The 22,264-nt window shown below is 38.5% G+C and overlaps 4 protein-coding genes across 7 annotated transcripts in view; 2 read left to right on the top strand and 2 right to left on the bottom strand.

Moving 5' to 3' along the window:
* Positions 1–255: 255 nt before the first annotated feature.
* On the bottom strand, positions 256–8,468 carry LOC125383701 (small acidic protein-like). The gene is made up of 4 exons (XM_048402433.1): positions 8,320–8,468; positions 5,902–5,988; positions 3,844–3,901; positions 256–2,670 (listed from the first exon to the last, which is right to left on the bottom strand). Exons 1-4 carry the CDS (start codon positions 8,389–8,391, stop codon positions 2,351–2,353), a joined length of 537 nt encoding a protein of 178 aa, XP_048258390.1. The 5' UTR covers positions 8,392–8,468; the 3' UTR covers positions 256–2,350.
* On the top strand, positions 8,381–13,207 carry LOC125383702 (60S ribosomal protein L44). Its single transcript, XM_048402434.1, has 5 exons — positions 8,381–8,496; positions 10,615–10,726; positions 11,714–11,781; positions 12,090–12,206; positions 13,141–13,207. The coding sequence occupies exons 1-5, from the start codon at positions 8,494–8,496 to the stop codon at positions 13,159–13,161; spliced, it is 321 nt and encodes a 106-aa protein (XP_048258391.1). The 5' UTR covers positions 8,381–8,493; the 3' UTR covers positions 13,162–13,207.
* Positions 13,208–15,053: 1,846 nt separating this feature from the next.
* On the bottom strand, positions 15,054–19,609 carry LOC125383700 (F-box/LRR-repeat protein 21-like). Its single transcript, XM_048402432.1, has 2 exons — positions 19,457–19,609; positions 15,054–17,558 (listed from the first exon to the last, which is right to left on the bottom strand). Exons 1-2 carry the CDS (start codon positions 19,477–19,479, stop codon positions 16,214–16,216), a joined length of 1,368 nt encoding a protein of 455 aa, XP_048258389.1. The 5' UTR covers positions 19,480–19,609; the 3' UTR covers positions 15,054–16,213.
* Positions 19,610–19,680: 71 nt separating this feature from the next.
* The window catches only part of LOC124129733 (intraflagellar transport protein 88 homolog), a 32,099-nt gene continuing 29,515 nt past the window's right edge, over positions 19,681–22,264 (top strand). For 3 of the 4 annotated variants that reach the window (XM_048402429.1, XM_048402430.1, XM_048402428.1), the window contains exons 1-2: positions 19,768–19,798; positions 21,256–21,374. In XM_048402429.1, coding sequence (XP_048258386.1) covers positions 19,783–19,798; positions 21,256–21,374 — 135 coding nt within the window. In that variant the 5' untranslated portion in view covers positions 19,768–19,782. Of the gene's footprint in view, positions 19,799–21,255; positions 21,375–22,264 lie in introns of all 4 variants that reach the window. The other variant, XM_048402431.1, reaches the window with a different exon arrangement.

Genomic DNA, 22,264 nt, shown 5'->3' with positions numbered 1-22,264 from the left:
GGGGCGAACCGGGATTCGGACCCATAATCATAGGTTTCTGGCGTGTAAAAGGGATGCAACTCTGCACAGCAAATCGCGGCGCCTTAGACGACTGGGCCAGCCATGCCCGCCTGCTGCCTGGTTTGTTGATCAGAGATTGACAGTCTGGATCATGAGACAAAATGATTCTGTATTGGCATTTTGGTTGCCATGTCTGAGTCTGAAACCTGTATTAATGAATCAGTTCTATATGTACAAAAACACTGAGAGACACAATGGCAATTTAAAACAGTTTCATATAGAAATACTCATGATTTTATTCTTCATGGATTTTCATGGCAAATTGATAACATGATAATTGTGATTGAACTGATATCAGACACAAATAAGAATGGTTGATATTGGTCACATGACACTGTGGTAACCCTAGCAACAGTAATAAACTTGCTACAAATTATCCCTTTGACATGCTTGAAGACATTAACAAATGTAAACAATTTAAACACATTTCATCATTGTTGGTCAGCTTAAAGTGAGTGAGTGAGTGAGTTGGGTTTAACGCCACTCTTAACAGTTATATCACGGCGTGTCAGCTTAATGTGGGAGGTAAGCCTGAAGTGATGCAGGTCTCAGACGTTTACCACTTCGGTGAAACCCACAAGCACGGATAAGGTGTTGACAAACCTAGAAATATAATCAGGGCGAACCGGATTTCGAACCCACAAACATAGGTTTCTGGCGTGAACAAGGGACGCAACTCTGCACAGCGAATTGCAGCATCTTAGACACCTGGGCCACCCGTGCCCCCGTCAGGCTCAAAGAATTCCTCGGCAACAACTGCATTGATGTAAAGAGACACTGTGAAGGGACTTTTCAAAGTGAGTCAGTCTTGTACACGGAGGAAATAACAGGATCCCAGATCAATACCATCAAAACAGATATTACTAGAAATCATTCCTGAACAATGTTTACAAACCCCACCACACCTTTGCAGACCAATATGAACCTGTAATACAGAATATATTACACATGTTACCAAGGTTACATGTGTAATACAGACCATATACTGCATGCTTTAAATGAGAGATATGGTACACAGAACATACCACATGGACAATAAGGAAGATCCCACTGAACATCTCATTACGTAAATATCTATCTACTAGTATTTGTTGGATCACTGCTCATCTGGTCCTAAATATATAATAAAAAGTTACGATTATTGTTTCCTCGTTCACACGCAAAAATATTTTGTAATTACTCAATGGTTCATAAAAAACATCAACACTAATCGCTAGAGTTAAGAGTTCTGTCCCCCACACTGATACACAGACTTGCCCAACCTAACTCCCAAGTCTTTTACTCCCAAATTTTGCACCTATAGAGTCCAAAACTCAAAGGTATGTATTCGTGGCTGATGTCTTTTGTCCAACCCTGAAAAAATCAGTGATCCAAGAAATAAACAGAATTGCACAGTACCTGCACAGTACTACACTAATTATCATGAGCCAGTGTGATCTAACACGGCAATGTCTGATGCCTACTTGCAAGAAGTGATGGAGGAATATGCTACTCATACTACTGCCTACTTAGGTAAGACTTCTAAAACAACTTGGTTTACCACTTCTACAACCCTAGATACATGCTTAACTAGCATTGCACATGTCAGCATATGCAGACAATGCTTTGAAGCATAAAAATAATTAATCTGAAATGTCTATTCTTAAAACATAAATTCTACCAACCAACCAAAGAATGGTAAACCAAGTAATAACTACAATCTCATTAAAATCAGATCTTAGCTCTATCGCTAAACAAAGATCTGAGGACATCCCATTACGGGCCACGTCAGAACAGCCTTTCGAGAACTTCTACCGACCACTGAAACGACTAACAACGCCTCTTCCGTTCAAATGTTTATCCCACAGTAGTGAGAGATCGACGATAATTTTGACGGAATCAGTTGTGCGACCGTAACTGTCATTCGCGATACCCTGTGTTAACGTTTTCGAGGTTGCATGATTTGAAAAGACATTCCGACTCACTTTCATGATCTGGTAAGCTACGCTTTGATTGGTCGGATGAAAGGTCGTTCTGGCATGACCCGTAATGGGATGTCCTCAGATCTTTGTTTAGCGATAGCGAGAACTAAAATCTGATTTTAATGAGATTGGAAATAACTACAAACTAATTCTCAAGAGATTCAGTACAGACAGTATTGTATTAATGTCATAAAATGAAATTGAAAAGGCCATTACAAACATGACACTGTGAATTGTCACGATGACCGCAGTAACTGATGAAACAATGATAACATTCTCAAAAGGAGATTGATAAAGGATGCCAGTGTATTGAATGTGCCTCGGTGTCTTCATGAGCTGGATTTTACAAAATTCATTTTCATTTTTTTGGCAGGGGATTCGTTTTCATTGTCATTTTTAGTTTCCTCGGAGTCGTCAGATTGTTTCCTTTTTTCACATTCTTCAGGTTTGCTTTGTTCTTTCTCTCCTGTTTCCTCATCCTTTTCTTCTGTTTTCTCCTCTTTCGTGCTTTCCTCGGTTTCCTGTTCTTTCTTTTCCTCATCATGGAAGCCGAGACCGACATGCCCACGCCGGCCGCCAATCCGACGATGTTCCATGCCTTGCTCATACTGCTCCTCCAACTGGGATGACATCCTCGTCACGTCATGCTCTAGACAAGCACACAATAACAATACTCAGAAATTGGTCTAAATTTGTTGTCGAAATAGTGCACGAGCTAACTACAGCATGCACTCCAGGATTTTATGATATTGTGACGTGTTACGCTTTGTCTACATAACACAATTTAGCCTCTAGTCTGAAGTGTGAGTCTAGTCAAATTCTGTTCGGTCAAGTAGGTGAGGTGAAAACGGGTTTAATGTTGCGGTCTAAATATTGATCAAAAGACCACAAATACAGTAATAATTTTATACATCATATCTCTATACACAATTTAAGTGTATACATCAATGACATAATTCCAAGTAACTAAACCAATACACAAATAATTCCAAGTAATGTATCCCAATACACAAATAATTCCACGAACCTATACCCAATACACAAATAACTCCACGAACCGTATCGCAATACACAAATAATTCCAAGTATCATATTCCAATACACAAATAATCCCAAGTATTGTATCCCAATACACAAATAATTCCACGAACCGTATCCCAATACACAAATAATTCCAAGTATCGTATTCCAAAACACAAATAATTCCAAGTATTGTATTCCAATACACAAATCATTCCAAGTATCATATTCCAATATACAAATAACTCCCAAGTATTGTATTCCAATATACAAATAACTCCCAAGTATTGTATCCCAATATACAAATAACTCCCAAGTATTGTATCCCAATACACAAACAATTCCAAGTATTGTATCCCAATATACAAATAACTCCACGTATTGTATCTCAACACAGAAATAACACATCATATCCCATTGCATAAATAATTCCACTTATAGTATCCCTACGTAGTAATAATTCATAATTCTCATGTTTATTGACAATATACTATATATCTTCAAACATAAAAATAGATACTTTCGCTCATGTGAAATAACTACTTTCAGTCCTACTCTAATGACACTGTGGTTTTTCAAACAAAATCGTGAAAATTATGCAGGAAAATGCATAATTAATAGAACTTTTTTGTTTCTTGTCAAATGGCATGGTATCTCATCAAGTGACGTGCAAAGTCGACATTTTCATGAATGGCGCAGCAATTTTCAGGTCACTTGATGAGATACACATGCTATTGGAGAAGACAACACAAATGTCCTCTGTGTATCGTATCCCGGTGCAGAGGTAATGTACCCCACTTACTGTCCCGGGCCGTGGCAGTGTCCTGATCTCCAATTACAAATCTGCCCTGGTGCTCCTTCTGAAACAGTCAAGATTTACTCTTTAACAAGCATGAAATATGTCCAGTTGCTATGGAAACTCAAAAAATATTTTTTTAAAACATTCCAGACTATCAACAGGCTCCAGTTTACCACTAGACCTATCCATGTGCCAAGTTTGGTGAAAAAAATGCTGTACGTCTTTCAATATCTCCTCCGGAAAGGAGTACGACCGTCATTTGTAGTGAAAGTTATTGCCATTGAACCTCGAAATTCATATTTAAAAAAACCAAAAAACTATCAAAAGGCACCAGTTCACCACTAGGCCTATCTATGTGCAAAGTTTGGTAAAGATTTTTCTCATGGTGCTTTGAGTTCTGCTCTGGAAACAAAACGTGACAGATGGACAGACAGCATGCATTCCAATATCCTTCCACTGTATGACGGAGATAATAAAGACAATTACAATGATATCCAAACAGCATGAACAATGTGCTGCATAAATATATATACAAATGATGAGTTACATCATTTCTTAACAAATTAAGCATGTTCATGAATGATAGATTTCTTGTTGACATCATGGCAGAATTGGGGCCAAAACCTTCAGTCCATGCCCACTTGTCCATTTATGTTAATATATAACACAGCTACACGATAAATCCAAAAGAACAATGAAAAAAGAAGCGTGGTTTATTTCACTATGAAACATTGTTCTATCATGACGTCATTTCTGGAGATTCGAACAATGCACTCACAACTTGATGATGTTGTAAATTGGACGACATTATTTTTTAGAGGAAGGTGTCTAACGAGTTGTTCCCCACATATGTAGCTGCGCCAAGCAGAAATATGCTATGGCCAAATGATCGCATCCATAAGATGGAAAGATAAGACAATCGGGGATAATTGACGGGAAATATTTTGAGAATACCAAACATAACCCCCCTGTACATAAAATGGACTTGTCCGACATTGCCAAGGTTCGACTGTACACAGGGTGACATTATTTACATACAGGTTAATGTCTTAAAAGCTTGTACATTTTATTTACATCCTTTAAAAGGCTGTACAAAATGTTGAAATAAACGCCCATCATGGTTTATTCTCCCTGCAGCGTTTTATTGTATGATAAACAGCTGCCACTCATCGTTTATTTCTTGAATAACATACAGTACACATCCGACATGGTTTGTTGTCATGATGGATTTAACTCACAATGTCTATCCTGGAGGACTTGCAGTGAAATTATTGTTAGTTGAATTAGACACTTCGAAAGTATCCAAGATTTTTTTTACATTAATATGTAAGGTGAGGTGAAATGGGGTTTAACGTCACGATCAAGATTATTGCACTTTAATATATAGCAACGTGCATGCACGTGTATGTGTGGCTGCTGTTTTTGTCCGGACTAATGCAGATCTTATAGTGCAGGCCCACTGAGGTATCATGCTGCAGTTTAACCTGAAAACCCCACTCAAATACAGTATACTGACTCCAGGACAACCAGTCTTTTTTTAAGCCCCTTAAAGCCGAGCACCAGGTGTGTTTCTTTATAAATTAACACTCAGCAATATTCCAGCTATATGATAGCGGTCTGTAAATGTCTTAATCCAGTCTAGACCAGATAACCAGTGATTGACATCATGAGTATCAATCCACGCAATTGGGATACGATGACGTGCATCAACCAAGGCAGCGAGCTTGACCACCCGATTTCGTTAGTTGCCTCTTTACGGAAAGCATGGGTTGCTAAAGACATATTCTAACTCGGATCTTTGCGGGTTACAAATCCTGGTATGGCTAAGGGATACAACTAGCAGTGAGTAGCAACACCATCTTGGCCTGGGTGAGTGAGTTCATATTTAATGACTTGCTAAATATGCAGCATATCAGCCAAATATCGACAACAGCAAATTTAATTCTTTAAAATATTCAAAGTGTGTGTGTGTTTGCTTGTGTATGCACAAATGATCCATTAACATTAACAGTCCATGCCATGAGGGGGGCATCAGAACACATGGAAGATTGGAAGATGTACCTTTGAGGCTCCCATCAACCTCAGGAACTTTGATTTCCTGTCTGCATCCCCAAGATCTGCCTTCTCCCAGCTGTTTGCAGAGTGGACCTAACATTACAAAGAAATATATAATGTTCACAGATTCAAGCACATATAATTCATGTTTTTAGTGAAGTCAGTACTCACCTGATGAAGGAGCAAGAAGTAACTCTGAAAAGAAGTTGCTATCCACAAAGAGTGTCACGAATTTATCATGTTCATGTTTGTTGTGAACAACAACAACAATAATCATGATATTCCATTGTAATAATAATTCCACACTCAAAGCATGCTCATTGCACTACATAATTACTCTTGTCTATTGGTCAATGTGATTCTAGTAGCTTTGTCAGCTCTTGGGGAAAATACAATCCAAGGTGATAGTTTTGTGTCAAGTTTGGCTTTCACAGGTGCATAACATCCTTCTGGGTACCAATTTACTGTTGGGTGAATGGAGCATATTTTAAACAGTCACTTGCAGAAGGAGACACCAAATGTTTGATAACATTTGATTAAGTGTGGGGTAGGACTGAGGCCTTACAAACCTAGAGACACCAAGCCAACAAACACAATTATAGATACTTTTTGGTGCAGGAAAACAATGGGGTTAAACAGTTTAATTTCCCAGTCTCTTCTAGTGATAATCTAAATTGTTCTATGATCAACTAATAGTATGATTAGACCTGTAAATGATCAGCTATACTTAATATACTTAACTAACATAATGTGAGTTTGTTGTTGGTCGCCCTACAAAGAGCTAGTGATGTGGTCACTTTGATGTGTAAAGCTATGTTGTCATGCACCACACTGTCGCACTTGTAGTAGTATCTCCATATATACTCGGACCCTGTGGTACCGCAGCATTCATCGTATCGCGACATTTGTGATTTCTGGTAGTTCATGCGGGACATGCCTCTTAGCGGCTGTCTATTAATGCAAATCAGTAACCAGGAAGTGATCACTTCATAAAGTATGGAGTTATTAATGCGTTGATACTTACTTCTGGCATCATTTTTAATATTGCCTTACCCCCATCTATCAATGGCCAACGATATAACCCGCAGTTCCCCAAGTAAACTTTCTCTATCGACCTGAACTAGATCATCTGCATATTCACTAATAAGGTAACGGAAGTTACGCAGTCCTAATATTTTTCCCAGCTATGTGCCCAGAAGCTATTGGGAGATCATAAGGGACATAATGCCAAACTTAGAAATACTTTTTTCACTAGTAGCCAAAAGATAAATACATACTTTGGGCATACTAGGAGTGCTTTTTATTGTTGACTTTTAACATTTTTCCATTTTGTGACAAATTATTGTCATCCAATTTATTTTATAAACAATCTTAGAAAATCATTTCTGATATTTTGTTGTTGACTTATAAAAATATTTTTCGCTTACTTTTCGGTAAATATGCATTGAATGCCTATTACTGATAACACATTTAGAAATTTACTTGTGCTGTCTTTGCACTTGTCTGAACAAATCACTGATGTCTGGCATGATCATACCAAGTGGTTGGTAGAATGTCCTCTTTTTGTCCAATTCGGACCTCCATACACAACTTTTCTCTGTACCGCGATACGATGGAGTTCTCTCCCTTGTCAAACAGAGTGCAAGGCCCGGCTTTTACTCAGAGCTACTGATGTAAATAATGAACTTTTATTAGTAAAATATGCATTGTTTGATAAAATAAATGATATCTGATATAGAGAACACGAAAAATCATAAAGGTTAGTGAGTGCATTTTGTTCCATTTAGCGTAATGACAAGTACCGCGATACCCTGAGGTTGCAGGCTAATTATGCAAAACAATATGCTCGAATATGAAAGGCTTGCATTAAGTCCTGTCTGTTCTTATTTCAGAATAAAGGTGTTGTTTATAAACAAGAGAAAAGTCTGGTTACGTGATAAGCCAACACTCATGGTGTGGTCACTTGAGTAGAATCTTCTCTCACAGAATAAGGCGAGCAGTGCATATTGAGCTTGGGGGTTCTCGACAATTAAACAATTCTTCAGAACCGTCGATGTACTGGTCTTCTAACTGAATTGTGCATGAACTAAAGGTATGACGTCACACTTAGAAATTATTTTATGCATGATTTAAAAACACCTACAACCGTCGACGTACTGTATCAGATTCACGTCTGTTAGTGACATGTATAATTAAATTTACATGATAAAGTTATACATTTTCTCCAAAATTATTCTCACATTGACCCATCGAACTCAATAACTGAAAATCGTTCTCCTGTGATAACTTGTGGAATAAAAAATACTGCCTCACGAGCACCTGTTCTCTGATCGAAAACCGAACAATAATTATCTTACTTATTACATCGAATAAAACACACAAAACTAGAAGTTTTGAGTTTCTTATTTGTTTTGCAAAACAAACCTTTGGCGTTGCAGCATCGCTTTCCGTTTTCTCTGCGGTGCTTTTAGTGTTGTCGTTTGTACTGTCACTCATTTCTGCGTTTATCGTTTCCAACTGAACGTACTCCGGAAGTAGGTGCCCGACGTTTGCGCATGCCAGCCCTGCAACTTCCTTTCACGATCTAACACCATCAAAATGGTGAGGGATACGACCTGTTCTTCCAAAATCCGTGTTCATCTTTAGCATTGAATCATCAACATTCTTAACTATGATTAATTTCAAATGTCCATTCTCGACACTACAAGTCTGATAATATATTAAGATCGTTGGATCTTTAATTATGCCGATATAGTGTCTTTGTTTACGGCTGTGTAGTTCAGGTACAAGAGATATATATACATCTGAACTAGCACGAGCTACATCTAGAATGCACCCTGTAAATTAGGATGATTTGTGTTCATATCAGGATCCCAAAGTTCTCAAACGGAAGGTTCAAAGGCTCTATGTGTGAATTTGAGCAGTGCATGCTTCTATTTTCGAATGAAATATTAAGAATTGCAAGAGCCTTGATGGTAAAGCTTGTTATTAGTGCACAGGCAAACGATATACATATCCAAACTCTCTTCAGCAGAATCAGTATAATTCAGATTGTGAGATGTTGTGTAAAACCAAGAGGCAAAGGCGTAGATAAACTTATTTTGGCCTTGATATGATTATCAAAATTATGCTGACATTGAACATACTCCATCTTAATGAGTAAACATGTTCTAAGTATTCCGCAATTGGTCACAATTTTTATCATAGCACCCCTTTAGCACAACGCTTTATTTAATATCGATGTTAGAAGTCATAATCATCTGACAGTGGGGTCCAAGGTTCTCAGCAATATTCCATCTGTATGACGGCGGTTTGTAAATAATAGAGTCTGGAGTGCAGGACCAGATAATCCAGTGATTGATATCATGATCATCGATTGCTTTAGAATTTGAATCGAGGGACATGAAACTTTTAACATTATTGGGGTTATGACGAGGACCCCTTGACCAGATCGGAGATAAACCCAAGATCAGGGTATAACTGGTATCATATATCCCAGACAATGCATGTCTGATAGCCCACTTGGCGTATGACATTTCGAAAATGATAGTACTCTTTTCCAAGATGCCCGAATAGTCAGTGGTACGCTGATGTGTAGGGGAGGTAGTTTCCTTGAATGACCAAGACGACAGTTGGACACTAATTGCTAAAACTGTTTTGAACTGAAATATTGCAAATTAGTTGTTTGACAATTTGGGTATGAAATATATACTCCGATTGAAGAATGATACTTGTGTGGTGTATTATTCACTCATCTGTAATTAACCTCTTAACTTCTTTGACTTGACATTCATCAGCTGTTCACTCTTATTTTAAACACTGAGTATGTGCATTTGTTTTAGTGAATCCTGATCCATAAGGAAGTTTTTTGAAGGTGTGAAAATGGTTACGCTTATTTACAGGTATCTCAAAGAGTTAAAGTATTTACTACAGGTCAAGTGACACAGATTTAAGATTTTGGTGTGATAGCTGGTTTTGAGGCTAAAATTACCTTATTACGCCTCTTATTCAATCCCCCGAATTACGATAATTGTTATATTTTCCACGAATTATTAACATGCATGAAATATTACGAAGCGCAAATTGTTAATGCAACCTTGACATGAAGCATTCTACAGCATGATTATGCTGACCAATGACCAATGAGAGCCATGCTTCACATAGTTTTAGAATATCCATTTCTCAGTGATACAGGGTCTCTGATTGGTTGTTTTAACACCCTGGTCATTGTATCGATCAATTTTTGCAGGCACAGACAGGAAACTATTTACATGTAAACTGATATTTCTGGTATCCCCCACCGTGATATTAGAATATTGCTAAGAGAGGCGTGAAACCAAACTGACTCAAAACTCTACATTGTCTTTCTGAAAAACAAGGGTTTTTGAATTCGTGGAGCTTTGACCTCATGTTAAACTTACATGTAGGCATATTACTCTTTATACCATACGGTTTACTCGACAGTTTTACTTTGGGTTGGCATTTATGGAGACGAGTATTTTATTTCTATGTGCTATGGCAATGGCATATGTAATCATGGTAATACTGTTATATTTTTAAAATTTATACCTGGATTCAGTGTAAAGCTAAGATAAGGGGGGATCGTTGTTGTTTGCTCCTAATTCAAGGGACGCCTTAAATCTTGTAACGTCAGGGCCTTGACAAGAGCCCCTTGACTTCCATACATCTTAACTTTGAACACTGTTGGTTGTTTTCCAGGTGAACATCCCGAAACAGAGGAGGACCTTCTGCAGAGGAAGGGAATGCAAGAAACACACCATGCACAAAGTCACCCAGTATAAGGCTGGCAAAGCCTCCCTCTATGCCCAGGGTACAGAACTGTTTCATCTTCAGATATATATAGAAAATAGAAAATATTTCATTGGTCACAAGGATTAGTGACTCTACATTACTTCTCAGTTAAGAGTTAATGTAGTGTTCATTCTCGTTGACAAAAAAAGAATGGCCCTTTTTGGCCACTAGTGATAAAAAAAAAAGAAGTCAAATGGTGCGCCACAAACTTCTAGGTGATTCTTACTGTGCCAGGGTGCTTGTTCCGATGTTTGACCGTCAATCTGTCATTGAAATTAATTTCTTGTGCTTAAGAGCACATTTCAGGAATCTTTATATTTCTATTTCGGTCAAAAAGCATTCAAGGAAGTAAAACCAATTAATTTGGAATAAGCAGTTTGTCCAGGACAGTGTTTCGACAGTTGTGACAACAGAGCTATCGTAGACATGCTTTTCTACTTGCTGTATGGCTTGCTGATCTCTGAAGTCATGAATATAGTTTCTACTGTTGCATCGCAAGATGCATGCATCACTTTTTACACACATGTACTTAGTTTCATTACAATACTCAACGGCATCAAAATACGCTTGATAACACAAATGCGCAACTTAGCAGTGATTTCAGATGTTTCGTGTTTGGATTGTCCTTCCAGCACAACTGTGCCTCTCTGGAATCTGTTGTCTTGGTGTCAACTGAGTCATTGATAAGGACAGAGATGGTGGTGCAATGGAAGGAGATTAACTAGCATTTCATGTGTTAATGATATCACTTGGACCTCTTTCTTAATGTCCAGTAGTGAGATCTGTTCCATGAGTGCAACATATTGTCCAAGTAAAAGTGGATCAAAGGATACCTACCTTTGAGAAATCATATATACAACAAGTTTATGTTTATGATATTTCCTGAATGTCTCTAAACTGTATCAGCTTTGTTTAATAATTTGTCATGAGCACTGTGGTAATTCTTGTACGTTGTCCTTACTTTAATAAAGAAATAACCTTATCGGTTGTTGTTTCATCCCAACAGGTAAGAGGAGATACGACAGAAAACAGTCCGGATATGGTGGTCAGACCAAGCCTATTTTCCACAAGAAGGTAACTTGTACTAGAGACACATTAATATTGATTTTGGTAATGGATAATGCTGAATGAGTATTTAACTTCTCCTCCTTCCTTCCTCCTCCTTCCTTCCTCCTCCTTCCTTCTCTCCCCCCGAGTTCCTCCCTGTGTTGTAGAGACCCTTCGACCCATTTTACATGTTCTAAGTGTCACATTGGCTGAAATGTTGCTTGAAACAGTAAATATTTACTCACTTGATCACTTGTAATCAGAATCCCTTTATTAAGATGATTCTTTTGTTACAAACATCAGAACATTCTGAATGATTTTTTTCCTGCATTTAGGCAAAAACTACCAAGAAGATTGTACTTCGTATGGAATGTAGCCAGTGCAAATACAGGAAACAGCTCTCCCTAAAACGCTGCAAGCACTTTGAGTTGGGTGGTGACAAGAAGAGGAAGGTATGTATTTGGGGAGGGTGTCAGCAGTTATGTCCCTTGGAAGATTGTAATGACGCAGTGAAAGAGGTTCATGTTGAGTTCTACTCTTCTGGTATGTAGGGTATATACAGACCCCCAAGTGTTCGTCTTTTAACCTTAGGTTTATGACAGGAACCCCCTGACATTCAACAAGATGCAGTTGTCAATCTTTCAATAAGCTCCATGGAGTCAAGATAGGTTTATGACAGGAACCCCCTGACATTCAACAAGATGCAGTTGTCAATCTTTCAATAGGCTCCATGGAGTCGAGATCAATGGCACTATGTGACATAAAAATGCTACAGTGCCTGTCATCATGGGATATGTTTGACTGTCAGATTCATAATTTGATACAGTAGTACAAGCATATTCAAAATTACAACTCCTTTGACTATATCCATGTCACCATTAGCATTGATATCATCTGGAACAAAAGTTGATAGCTTGCTTATGACATGTACTGTTGAGTGTGAGTATAGTAAGATATTTGAAAGCACATATCAGCCCCTTGCATCTGTCAAAATAACTGCAGAATAGCTAAGAACAATTGAACAAAGAAGTACTGATACATGTCATGTTCAGTCACAAAGCACATATTGTAAGATGATTACCGGGAGTTACTTCCAGCACAACTGTACCTCTCTGGAATCTGTTGTCTTGGTGTCAACTGAGTCATTGATAAAGACAGAGATGGTGGTGCAATGGAAGGAGAATAACTAGCATTTCATGTGTTAATGATATCACTTGGACCTCTTTCTTAATGTCCAGTAGTGAGATCTGTTACATGAGTGCAATATATAATATTTCTCAACAGTTAACATGCTATTTTTTAGAAGTTAACAGCCTATATGTGCAAAAAAATTGTATAAAGTTGAATCCAAATTTCAATTCTAATACTATACTTTTTTTGTTGCAGGGCCAGATGATCATGTTCTAGATGTGTCCATCCTTTGTGTACATTAAGAAATAAATGGGGGAGCATACATATGTCTTGGTGTTCTTTATCGTATGATGGGGTCCGAATACTGAAAAGGACATCACCACCCCTGGTTGCAAGAGACAAGCCAAATGAGAATTTGATGACTATAATGGCTGCCAAGTATGGATCTTGAAATCGGGCCTGAGCAGCAAATAATTTGTTGATGTACTCAACTGTTACAGAGACTAACACAAGTTCTCTTCTCACAGCCAGTTTGCAGGCACATGAAGTGTTGCTGTACTATTTCCTGGATTGTGCTTATATCTGGGTTGCTCAAACTCGACTTAAATACTGTAGCTTTGTTATGCTTACTGGTATGGATGAGCGAGCAGCACAAAAGTTCGAACAGATCCATAGTTTGGATTGCATATTTGATCAACAACATTTAAAATGATAATATTGAATTAAAGAAACTACCCCATAGGGATTCAATGGTTTCTGGGTTAAGATAGATCCCCCAGCAACCTAGGCTGGTCATCAGAGGCTGTCAAATAGTCAAGTCCCGTTGATCCAACATCGTTGGTTGCATATGATTGTTGGATAAATGAAATTAAGTAGTATCAAAGTTTGTGATCGGAAATCGCACAACTACATGATAGGTAACTATATAAACACGTAATAAAAAATGAAATATTCATATTGTTATATTTCATTGTTAGAAGAATGTTTTCTAATCATGCAACCTCTAAAGCTTAGCACAAAACTACTGTTACGGACTGAATGACTTATTAAAATTCTTTAAAAAGGATAGTCTGGAATGGAAGTCACCAGTTTGAAACTGGTACCGCAAAGCTTAAGTGTCGGATTAACAAGACTGATTAATGAATGATTTCGGTAATTTGTTGCAAATGAGGCATGTTGAAGTCAAGTGCGAGACTGTCGGTTTATCGGGTCTGAATAGCACAGATTTAATCGGTTCCCAACATTAGTGTTGGATAAAGCTGATTGTCTGTAGGTGGTGCCTCGGTGACTTGGTTGATTGCATTGGACATTGCTCATATCGTTCACTGGATTGTCTTGAACAGACTGTCAGCTGTCAGCAGCTGGTGTAAGCACCACTTGATCTGATGACATTTATAACACCTACACAAGGTGCAAGAAGTCCAGATCGCAACACAATGGAGCACTTCTGGGATCATGAGCCAGGGACCCACCGAGGCAAGCTACAGGAACACAAGCATAACCTTCATGAGGAATGTAACACAATATCCCAGTTGCAAATTTAGTGTCATGTAAACATAAGATCACATGGTGCTTACACCAGCTATTGGACAGCTTCCATGGTAGAGTGTCCGCGTGGAGAGTGGAAGGTCCGTGGTTCGATCCCCGGCTGTGTCACACCAAAAGACGTTAAAAGATGGTACTTGTTGTTACCCTGTCTGGCGCTTGGCATTAAGGGGTTAAAACAAGGACTGGTCAGCTTGGAGTCTGTATACTGTGTCTTGAGTGGGGTAGTCCTGTTAAACTGAGGCATGGTATATCAGTGGGCTAGCACTATAAATTGGCATCAGTCCGGACTAGAACAAGCAGCTATACACATGTATGCACGTCGATACATAAGTGCAACAATCTTAGACGCGATGTTAAACCCCATTTCACCACCTACACCAGCTATTGATGCTTGAACGTGTCTGAAGGTTCAGGTTTTTTGATGACCAACAGAAAATAGGACCCAAAACATTACACATGAACTCATTCAAATTGAGTTGAAAATGTTACATGTTTTTAAAAGGTCAAAATGTGAAATGCTGGCCAGCTACGTTTTACTGAGCTGTGGCTGCAAATGAACATCACATGCTACATACTCACTTAGTAATGTCATACATACAACATAAAACATTTACAGTGTAAAGATACATTTATGAAGTTATGGGGGGTGCTTAACTTTTGCTCACTTATTTTGCTCATTCTGGTACAATTTATTGCAATTTCCTTCTTGTAAAGTGATAGCGTATATTTTGGGGAAGCAAACTGACAGAGCTATCCAAAAGCAAAAGGAATGTTTTAAAATATTAAACACGATGACACGACCTGTGTATTATCCCAGATGAAAATCAACTACTGGCAGTCTAAATGTGTGAAGCAGTTTTGCTGTTGCACGGCATATGTTGAACAGCTATACATTCAATATCCTGCTTCCCTCCATGCTTATCCGAGTTAGAATTGGTCTTGGCAACCCAAGCTTGTTGTACAACACCGCTAATGTGATTGGGTGGTCGGACTCACTGACTATATGCATATCATCATATCCCAATCGCGTAGAACGATTCTCATGTCATCCACAGAATTATCAGGTCCAGATTTGATTATTCACAGATCGCCGTCCTCCACATGGAATATTTCTGAGTGAGGCATTAAACAAACATAAATGACCATTGATCAACTTTTTCAGTCTGTTTGAAAGTTCGATATAACACTTCCCCTCTGGTTTCTTCATACGGGGATGGCATGAAACAACAAACATGATCCTTACCTTACAACATACTTGAGTGAATGAATACAACTACCAGTATTCTGAATATGTAAGCAATGACAGTACTCGTACACAATCCCCACAGTCCAATACTGGGATCATCCTGAGCACACTTTGAGCCCACGTCTCCATTGTGCCTCTTCAACAACCTGTGTCCACGAGTAGTACAGTGAGCTCTCCAGATGACGGAATTGCAACTTCAATGTTAGTGTACAGGGGTGAGAATCCAGAATGATTCAGCGAACCTTTGGTTAACAACCGTTTGAATTGTCAGTGAAGTAGATTTGCCTCTTCCCAACAATTAAATCATGCCACATAAAGTTGAACCCAAACTTAAATTCTAATACGATACATTTTGTGTTGCAGGCCTAAATGATCCTGTTATAGATGTGTCCATCCTTCATGTACATTAAGAAATTGAATTGACCACATATTTTTTAAAATCCGATGAACACCCCCAAATTATGAACCATGCTCCGATGAAAAGTTATTTCTAACCCTGTGGGTAATAAAGTTGTTGATCCAAAATACCTTTGGTTAACAACTGTTTGAATTGTCAATGAAGTAGATGTGCCTCTTCCCAACAATTAAATCATGCTCCTTGGCAACCGTTTCCACATAATCGTTCTTGGACATGAGATTCCACTCTCTTCCAAGGCAACTTGAAACTGCGGTAGCCATTCTTTCCTCCGTCCAGTTTGCTTGTGCGAAGTCAATCGCTTCCTGTGGCACAAGCATTTTATCAGGGACATGAAATCTGAATCTAACCATATCCGCTGGTACATAGACATTTTGTAACTTTTTATTCAGAAACACAATGATGAGCAGCGTGCTACTGGAAAGTACATCCCTCATTCCAAGAGTGCGGAGTCTGGGACATGTTTGTACCATCTTGACGATACTCGCGTCGTAACTGCTAGTAACATCTTCCTCGTCATGGCAGCAGCTGGGAGCAAGAACGTTGTAATCGACAAACTCTTCCAACATGTTGCCATAGTTGGCAAGAGTATCGCACAGTTTGTCGTAATGCAGAGAGGTCAAGGTCATCAGCACTAGTGACACCAGCGGAATACTGGGCTTGAACAGATCCTCATCCAAGTCGCCCAGAACTTTCACATGGAAATAAACCCGCAGTTGCTTGTGACGAGCCAGATCCTGCCACTGTTCTTCACTCAGATTATTCAGTCTCTGTTTTTTGGGGTGCAGTCTGATGCTGAGCTTTGTGAGAGAAGCCCCGGCGAGATGTTTGATGAGGCTGTAATGGACATGGTTGTAGTCCAGTGCAAGTTCCCGAAGATGAACCAGGTACATCAGAGAGCTCACGGAGTAAGAAGGAAAGGAATTCACCAGACTCAGTTTCTGTAAAGTCTGACAATGTTGCAGTCCAATGGGTAGCGGATCATTATTTGAAGCAGGTGTAAAGGTTAGGCCTCTCATTTGTACAGTTTTCAAGTGTATGTTCTTCTGAAGAAAGTCATGAACGAGTGACCGGAAACCCTTTGGAAATGCTATTTTTCCATCATTGCAAAGAGCAATGCTTTCTATATTTGAACAAACGTTAGAGATTGCTGTGAATATGTCAAATGAGTCGCTATCACAGAAAGTAACTTTCACATGACGGAAATGTCGCCCGTAATCATTAATGCAGCTTATCAGGTCGAGTTTTAAACTTTCATCCTGACTGAGATTTGACTCCGTGCATTCATTGTCCCCCAGATGTGTGAAGTATTTCCAGACTTGTGGGACTGTCAGCACCCTGTGCCAAGCCTGGCACACATACTTCATCTTCAGTCTCTCACGTGGGTGCAAGTAGCTGAAGATACTGGCCAGGGTCACCTCGGGGAGCGCCTCCCACAGAGGAGGCATCTTGGTACCACTCAAGCTAAAAAGTAGAAAAAAGTCAAATGTAAAACCGCAAATACATGAGTTTGTGTGTGTCATGAGCTGGTTGGTGCATTCAGCAATATTCTAGCTATATGGCCTGTAAACAATCAAGTCTGGACCAGACAATCCAGTGACTAATATAGGCAACTATATGGCCTGTAAACAATCAAGTCTGGACTAGACAATCCAGTGACTAATATAGGAAACTATATGGCCTGTAAACAATCAAGTCTGGACCAGAAAATCCAGTGACTGATATAGGAAACTTTGGGGAATGACAAGGGGCCATTAATAACACTTTTTTTTGCAACATATAACATCCTATGCATATAAAAGGTGAGAATGGATGTATATGATTTTATGTGAGAGTCCCATGGAATGCCAAAAAAATATGTATGTTTGAATATATAAAATACATTAAATTTGAGATCTTGTTTAGTGTCCAAGGTCTCATTTTCTTTACTCACCTAAGTTTGGTTTCAAACAAGGAAAATCCAATCCTTATTTTGGATGGGCATTTACAATTTTTTTTATTTGTTGCTGGTACATTTATGCAGACAACCACAATGCACACTGGACAAAAGTAAAAGGTGACCATGCTTGTCGTAAGAAGCGACTAAAGGGATCAGGTGGTCAGGCTCGCTGACTTTGTTGATGCATGTCATCGATCCCAATTGCGCGGATTGGTGATATCAATCACTGGATTGTCTGGTCCAGACTCGATTATTTACAGACCCCTGTCATATAGCTTGAATATTGCTGAGTGCGGCGTTAAACAACAAACAAGCAAACTGGACAAAAAAGCCCCCCTGTCCATGAAGCAGATCTGTCTGTCGATAGGGAAGGGGACAGGCCTAGAAACACATTCACAACGTTATGGGTTTCAAATTTAAGATTTAAGGGCATGTCTCCAAAGAACTGTTTGATTATAAAAGTTATTACAACAATTTAGCTATTACTTTGAAAAGTCATTTATTTAAAAAAAAAAAAAAATATAAAAAAATATTAATATCTTTAATACTACTGTAAACATATCAATGTCAACAGTATCATGTATACCACAATGATTTGTGCCAACTTAATAAATAACAATAACAAATGTTTCAGGAAGTCATTGATATGAAAACATAATACTAGTTTTGTTTTCATAATATGTTTGTTTTACATTTTATTATCGCATAAATGTGCCATATTCTGATTCCTGATTCTGAAGGTGTAACATGTAAATAACAATTTGTTTTACCTTCTGGATTACATACATGCGCTTTATGGCAGTATAGGTATTTGCATCAATAGGTAGGAATGCTACAGGCTTAACAACAAAAAGGTTTATTTTTATTAATATTTGATACAAAAGTCAACGGAGATATGATGAAGAGAATTTAGGGACGTCAACTTCTATATATTGAGGAACACAACGTTTTGGAGTATATACTTCCTCCTTCATCAGGTGAATAAATGCTACGAAGCAGAGAACTTATATATGTATACCTGTAAGAACAACAGATGTAATAAGATAACAAAGGTAAACAATTAAAAAGGGAAGCCAACAGTTAATTGGCGCTGATAGGTGATTAGCAATGAACAAATGGATGCCGACACCTAACAGTTAATTATGCTGATAGGTGACAGCGATGAGATATTGTCGTGGATATCCAGAGATCAGTTTGGAAGGTTCATATAAATAGACGACACATATATATGACACATAGGTAGAGTAATTCTTTCATTTTGGTAAAACTGACTTGGGAATTTAACAGTAAAAGTCACTCATTTACGCTGACGAGTGGGCGTACCTTCCAGCTCACGTAACCTAGCTATGTACACTGCTATCAGCTGCATGGTTCAAGGGGCGGTGAGGATACCGAAGGTCGGGATCATAAAAGTATATCTTACCCTTTCAAATGTATGTCTTCCATTTCATATCTTCATTCTCCATGTGAAGACAAACATTGTTATTTATTTCTACAAGGGAAGTCATCAACACGTGAGTCAGTGTCAACAACAATAACAAATCAGCACGTGATTTACTTGCGGATGACGCGGTCCGCGCACGTTGCTACAGTAAACACTTCCACGGTAAACTGGGCTCATGTCTACCAATGCAAGCGATAAGATTACCGCGCTTGCCATCAGTGGAACCAGTTAGCTTCATTAGTACGAAATACGCATGCCTGGGGAAAGGCATTCTGGGAAATAATTCCAGAAGAAAACAGATTCATATGGTAAGTGCAGAAGGTATATTTTGTTTCAGCTCTAAATCTAACCTTCATACTGTTTAAACAGTTTCGTAAATTATCTAAAATGAAATAATGAAGTTATTAGTTGTCATTTTGGAAGATAATAATCGCAGTTCCTTCAAAATAATACGTGAAAGGCGGGTTGTGCCGAATGCGTTCAGTTTTCGTCCACATAAGTTTATCATAGTAACGAACATCTTCAGGCCGATTTGTCTATATATATGAACACATTTTCGGATAAAGTCTGTTTTATAGCAACCCAGACTTAAAGTTACGTGTGTATTTTACCAGACGTTACCAGAAATGTAGGAAGTTGTCAGAATTATTACTGACGGGCATCATTCAAAATACTGAAATGGTCACCTGCTCATGGTCTTTGTCAGTAGATACCTTCTGCTATTCAAGCATACCCAAATGTAACATGCTCATTCAAAACTAGTCCCATGAACAAATACATATTTTGGAAAATGGTCGACTTGTTAAAAATGCAAAGATGCAAGTGTTAAAGTGTTGGCACACTACATGAAATTGATAATGTGAAACAGGATTGGGTATACATAATTTGTTATCATGCTAAAAGAAACAAGTCAAACCCAGTCTCATTAAAACTCATTTTCCTCTGACATGATACTCCATAGAGGGTTGTATCAGGGGATTTTTCTAATGAGCCAGAAGGTTGAAGCTTCTGAGGCCTCAGTATGAGTGGGCAAAGCATTCATCACATCATATCTGATTTCTGTATCTTAAACATGAATATATTCTGTGAGTTGGACAGAACACAAATATACCCTCCATATTAACCCTTTTGGATGTTGATGCCATGCTCTCAAATGAAAGGATATATGATAATATGCACAATAATAGTCACACTATAATAGTGCTGCATTATATTTTATGATTTCTTATTTCTGATTTCCTTGATTATGTTTGTTTTTGAGATACAGAAATCAGATGTGCTTGTCTAAATGATTTGTTCACTTGTCCTGACATTTTAATAGCCTCAATGCTGATTGGCTGATTAATTAGTTCACCTGATGCGACCCCCTATGGAGGTGTCCTCAGATCTTCACACAGAGAGGTATTGTATAAGAGTAAAAGATCTGATTTTGATGACTGGTTACATCCATCAGATTTGAATATGGCACAATCTGTAACAATTTGAACAGAAGAATTGATGCCAATGGTGAAAGTTTGATAAACTGTTTAATTTGCATGACAATGATTTTGAGGAGGGAGCCTTGGAAACGACTTGAATTTTGTGACTGGAAAGCACAATGACTTTCATAACTCACATACTATATATAGACTTACGTGGTTGTAGAATGCTATCATCACTCTGTCAAAAGGGCCATGAGTTTTGGTAATGTTTAATCATGTCTCATGGATCATGTAACTGTACAAAACCCTGAAATAATTAGATCTGCTGTGTGTATTGTCCATGTTATATTTGAACAGGTGTGGGCCTACATGTTATGAATCGTCTCACTATGATGGAACATGTACATCTCGCAGGTGAAGATGAGGATGATATGTACTCTGGCTTCAATGACTATAATGCCACTTTAGACACAGAGGTAGGTACAGACATGTTGAAGTTCATTTAGATCATGGGAAAAATAAATTTGATGGCCCCATTGGGAATCCAGGGCAGAGATCGCCAGTATCGTTCATGGCTTTATGGCTAACTTATGACAATTACAGTGTGTGCTTACAGTGGGTGTGATTGCATGTCAGCATTGCCCAGTGAAGTGGATTGTTGCTCATGCTGTCAACCACTGTTTTGATAATTTACAGACCACCATAATTATCAAACTTCACTCTGTCTTTGAAATAGTATCACTGTCATGTTGTTGATCATCGTTCCGTTCATGTAAAGGGCGGTGGGGTAGCCTAGTGGTTAAAGCGTTCGCTCATGACGCTGTTGACCCGGGTTCAATTCCCTAGATGGGTACAATGTGTGAAGCCCATTTCAGGTGTCCCTTGCCATGATATTGCTGGAATATTGCTAAAAGTGGCATAAAACCAAACTCACTCACTCACTCACTCTGTTCACATGGTTCATGTAAATGATTAAATAGTGGTAGTTTTATATTGGTTATAATTCAGTAATTGATTTCAGTCTCTCACTCTTGGATGAAAGTTGGCTTCAGATCCATCTTTGACCTGGTTTATATTAATGGGAACAGTTTCATTTATGTGTATTTGAAAGTATTGTTGGGCAGGTCATGAGGACAAATATTGATTCTGTTACAATATTCACTCTCAGTGCATCCCAGCTTGTTTGTTTGTTGTTGTTTAACGCCGCACTCAGCAATATTCCAGCTGTATAATGTCGGTCTGTAAATAATAAAGTCTGGACCAGACAATCCAGTGATTGACATCATGAGCATCTATCTACGCAACTGGGATCGATGACATGCATCAACCAAGTCAGTGAGCCCGATCCCAACCTCTTACAACAAGC

This window comes from Haliotis rufescens, unplaced genomic scaffold (assembly GCF_023055435.1).
Source record: "Haliotis rufescens isolate VD_foot unplaced genomic scaffold, xgHalRufe1.0.p SCAF_26, whole genome shotgun sequence".
In the NCBI taxonomy this organism is placed as follows: Eukaryota; Metazoa; Mollusca; class Gastropoda; order Lepetellida; family Haliotidae; genus Haliotis; species Haliotis rufescens.
This window is presented reverse-complemented; position numbering and strand designations above follow the sequence as displayed.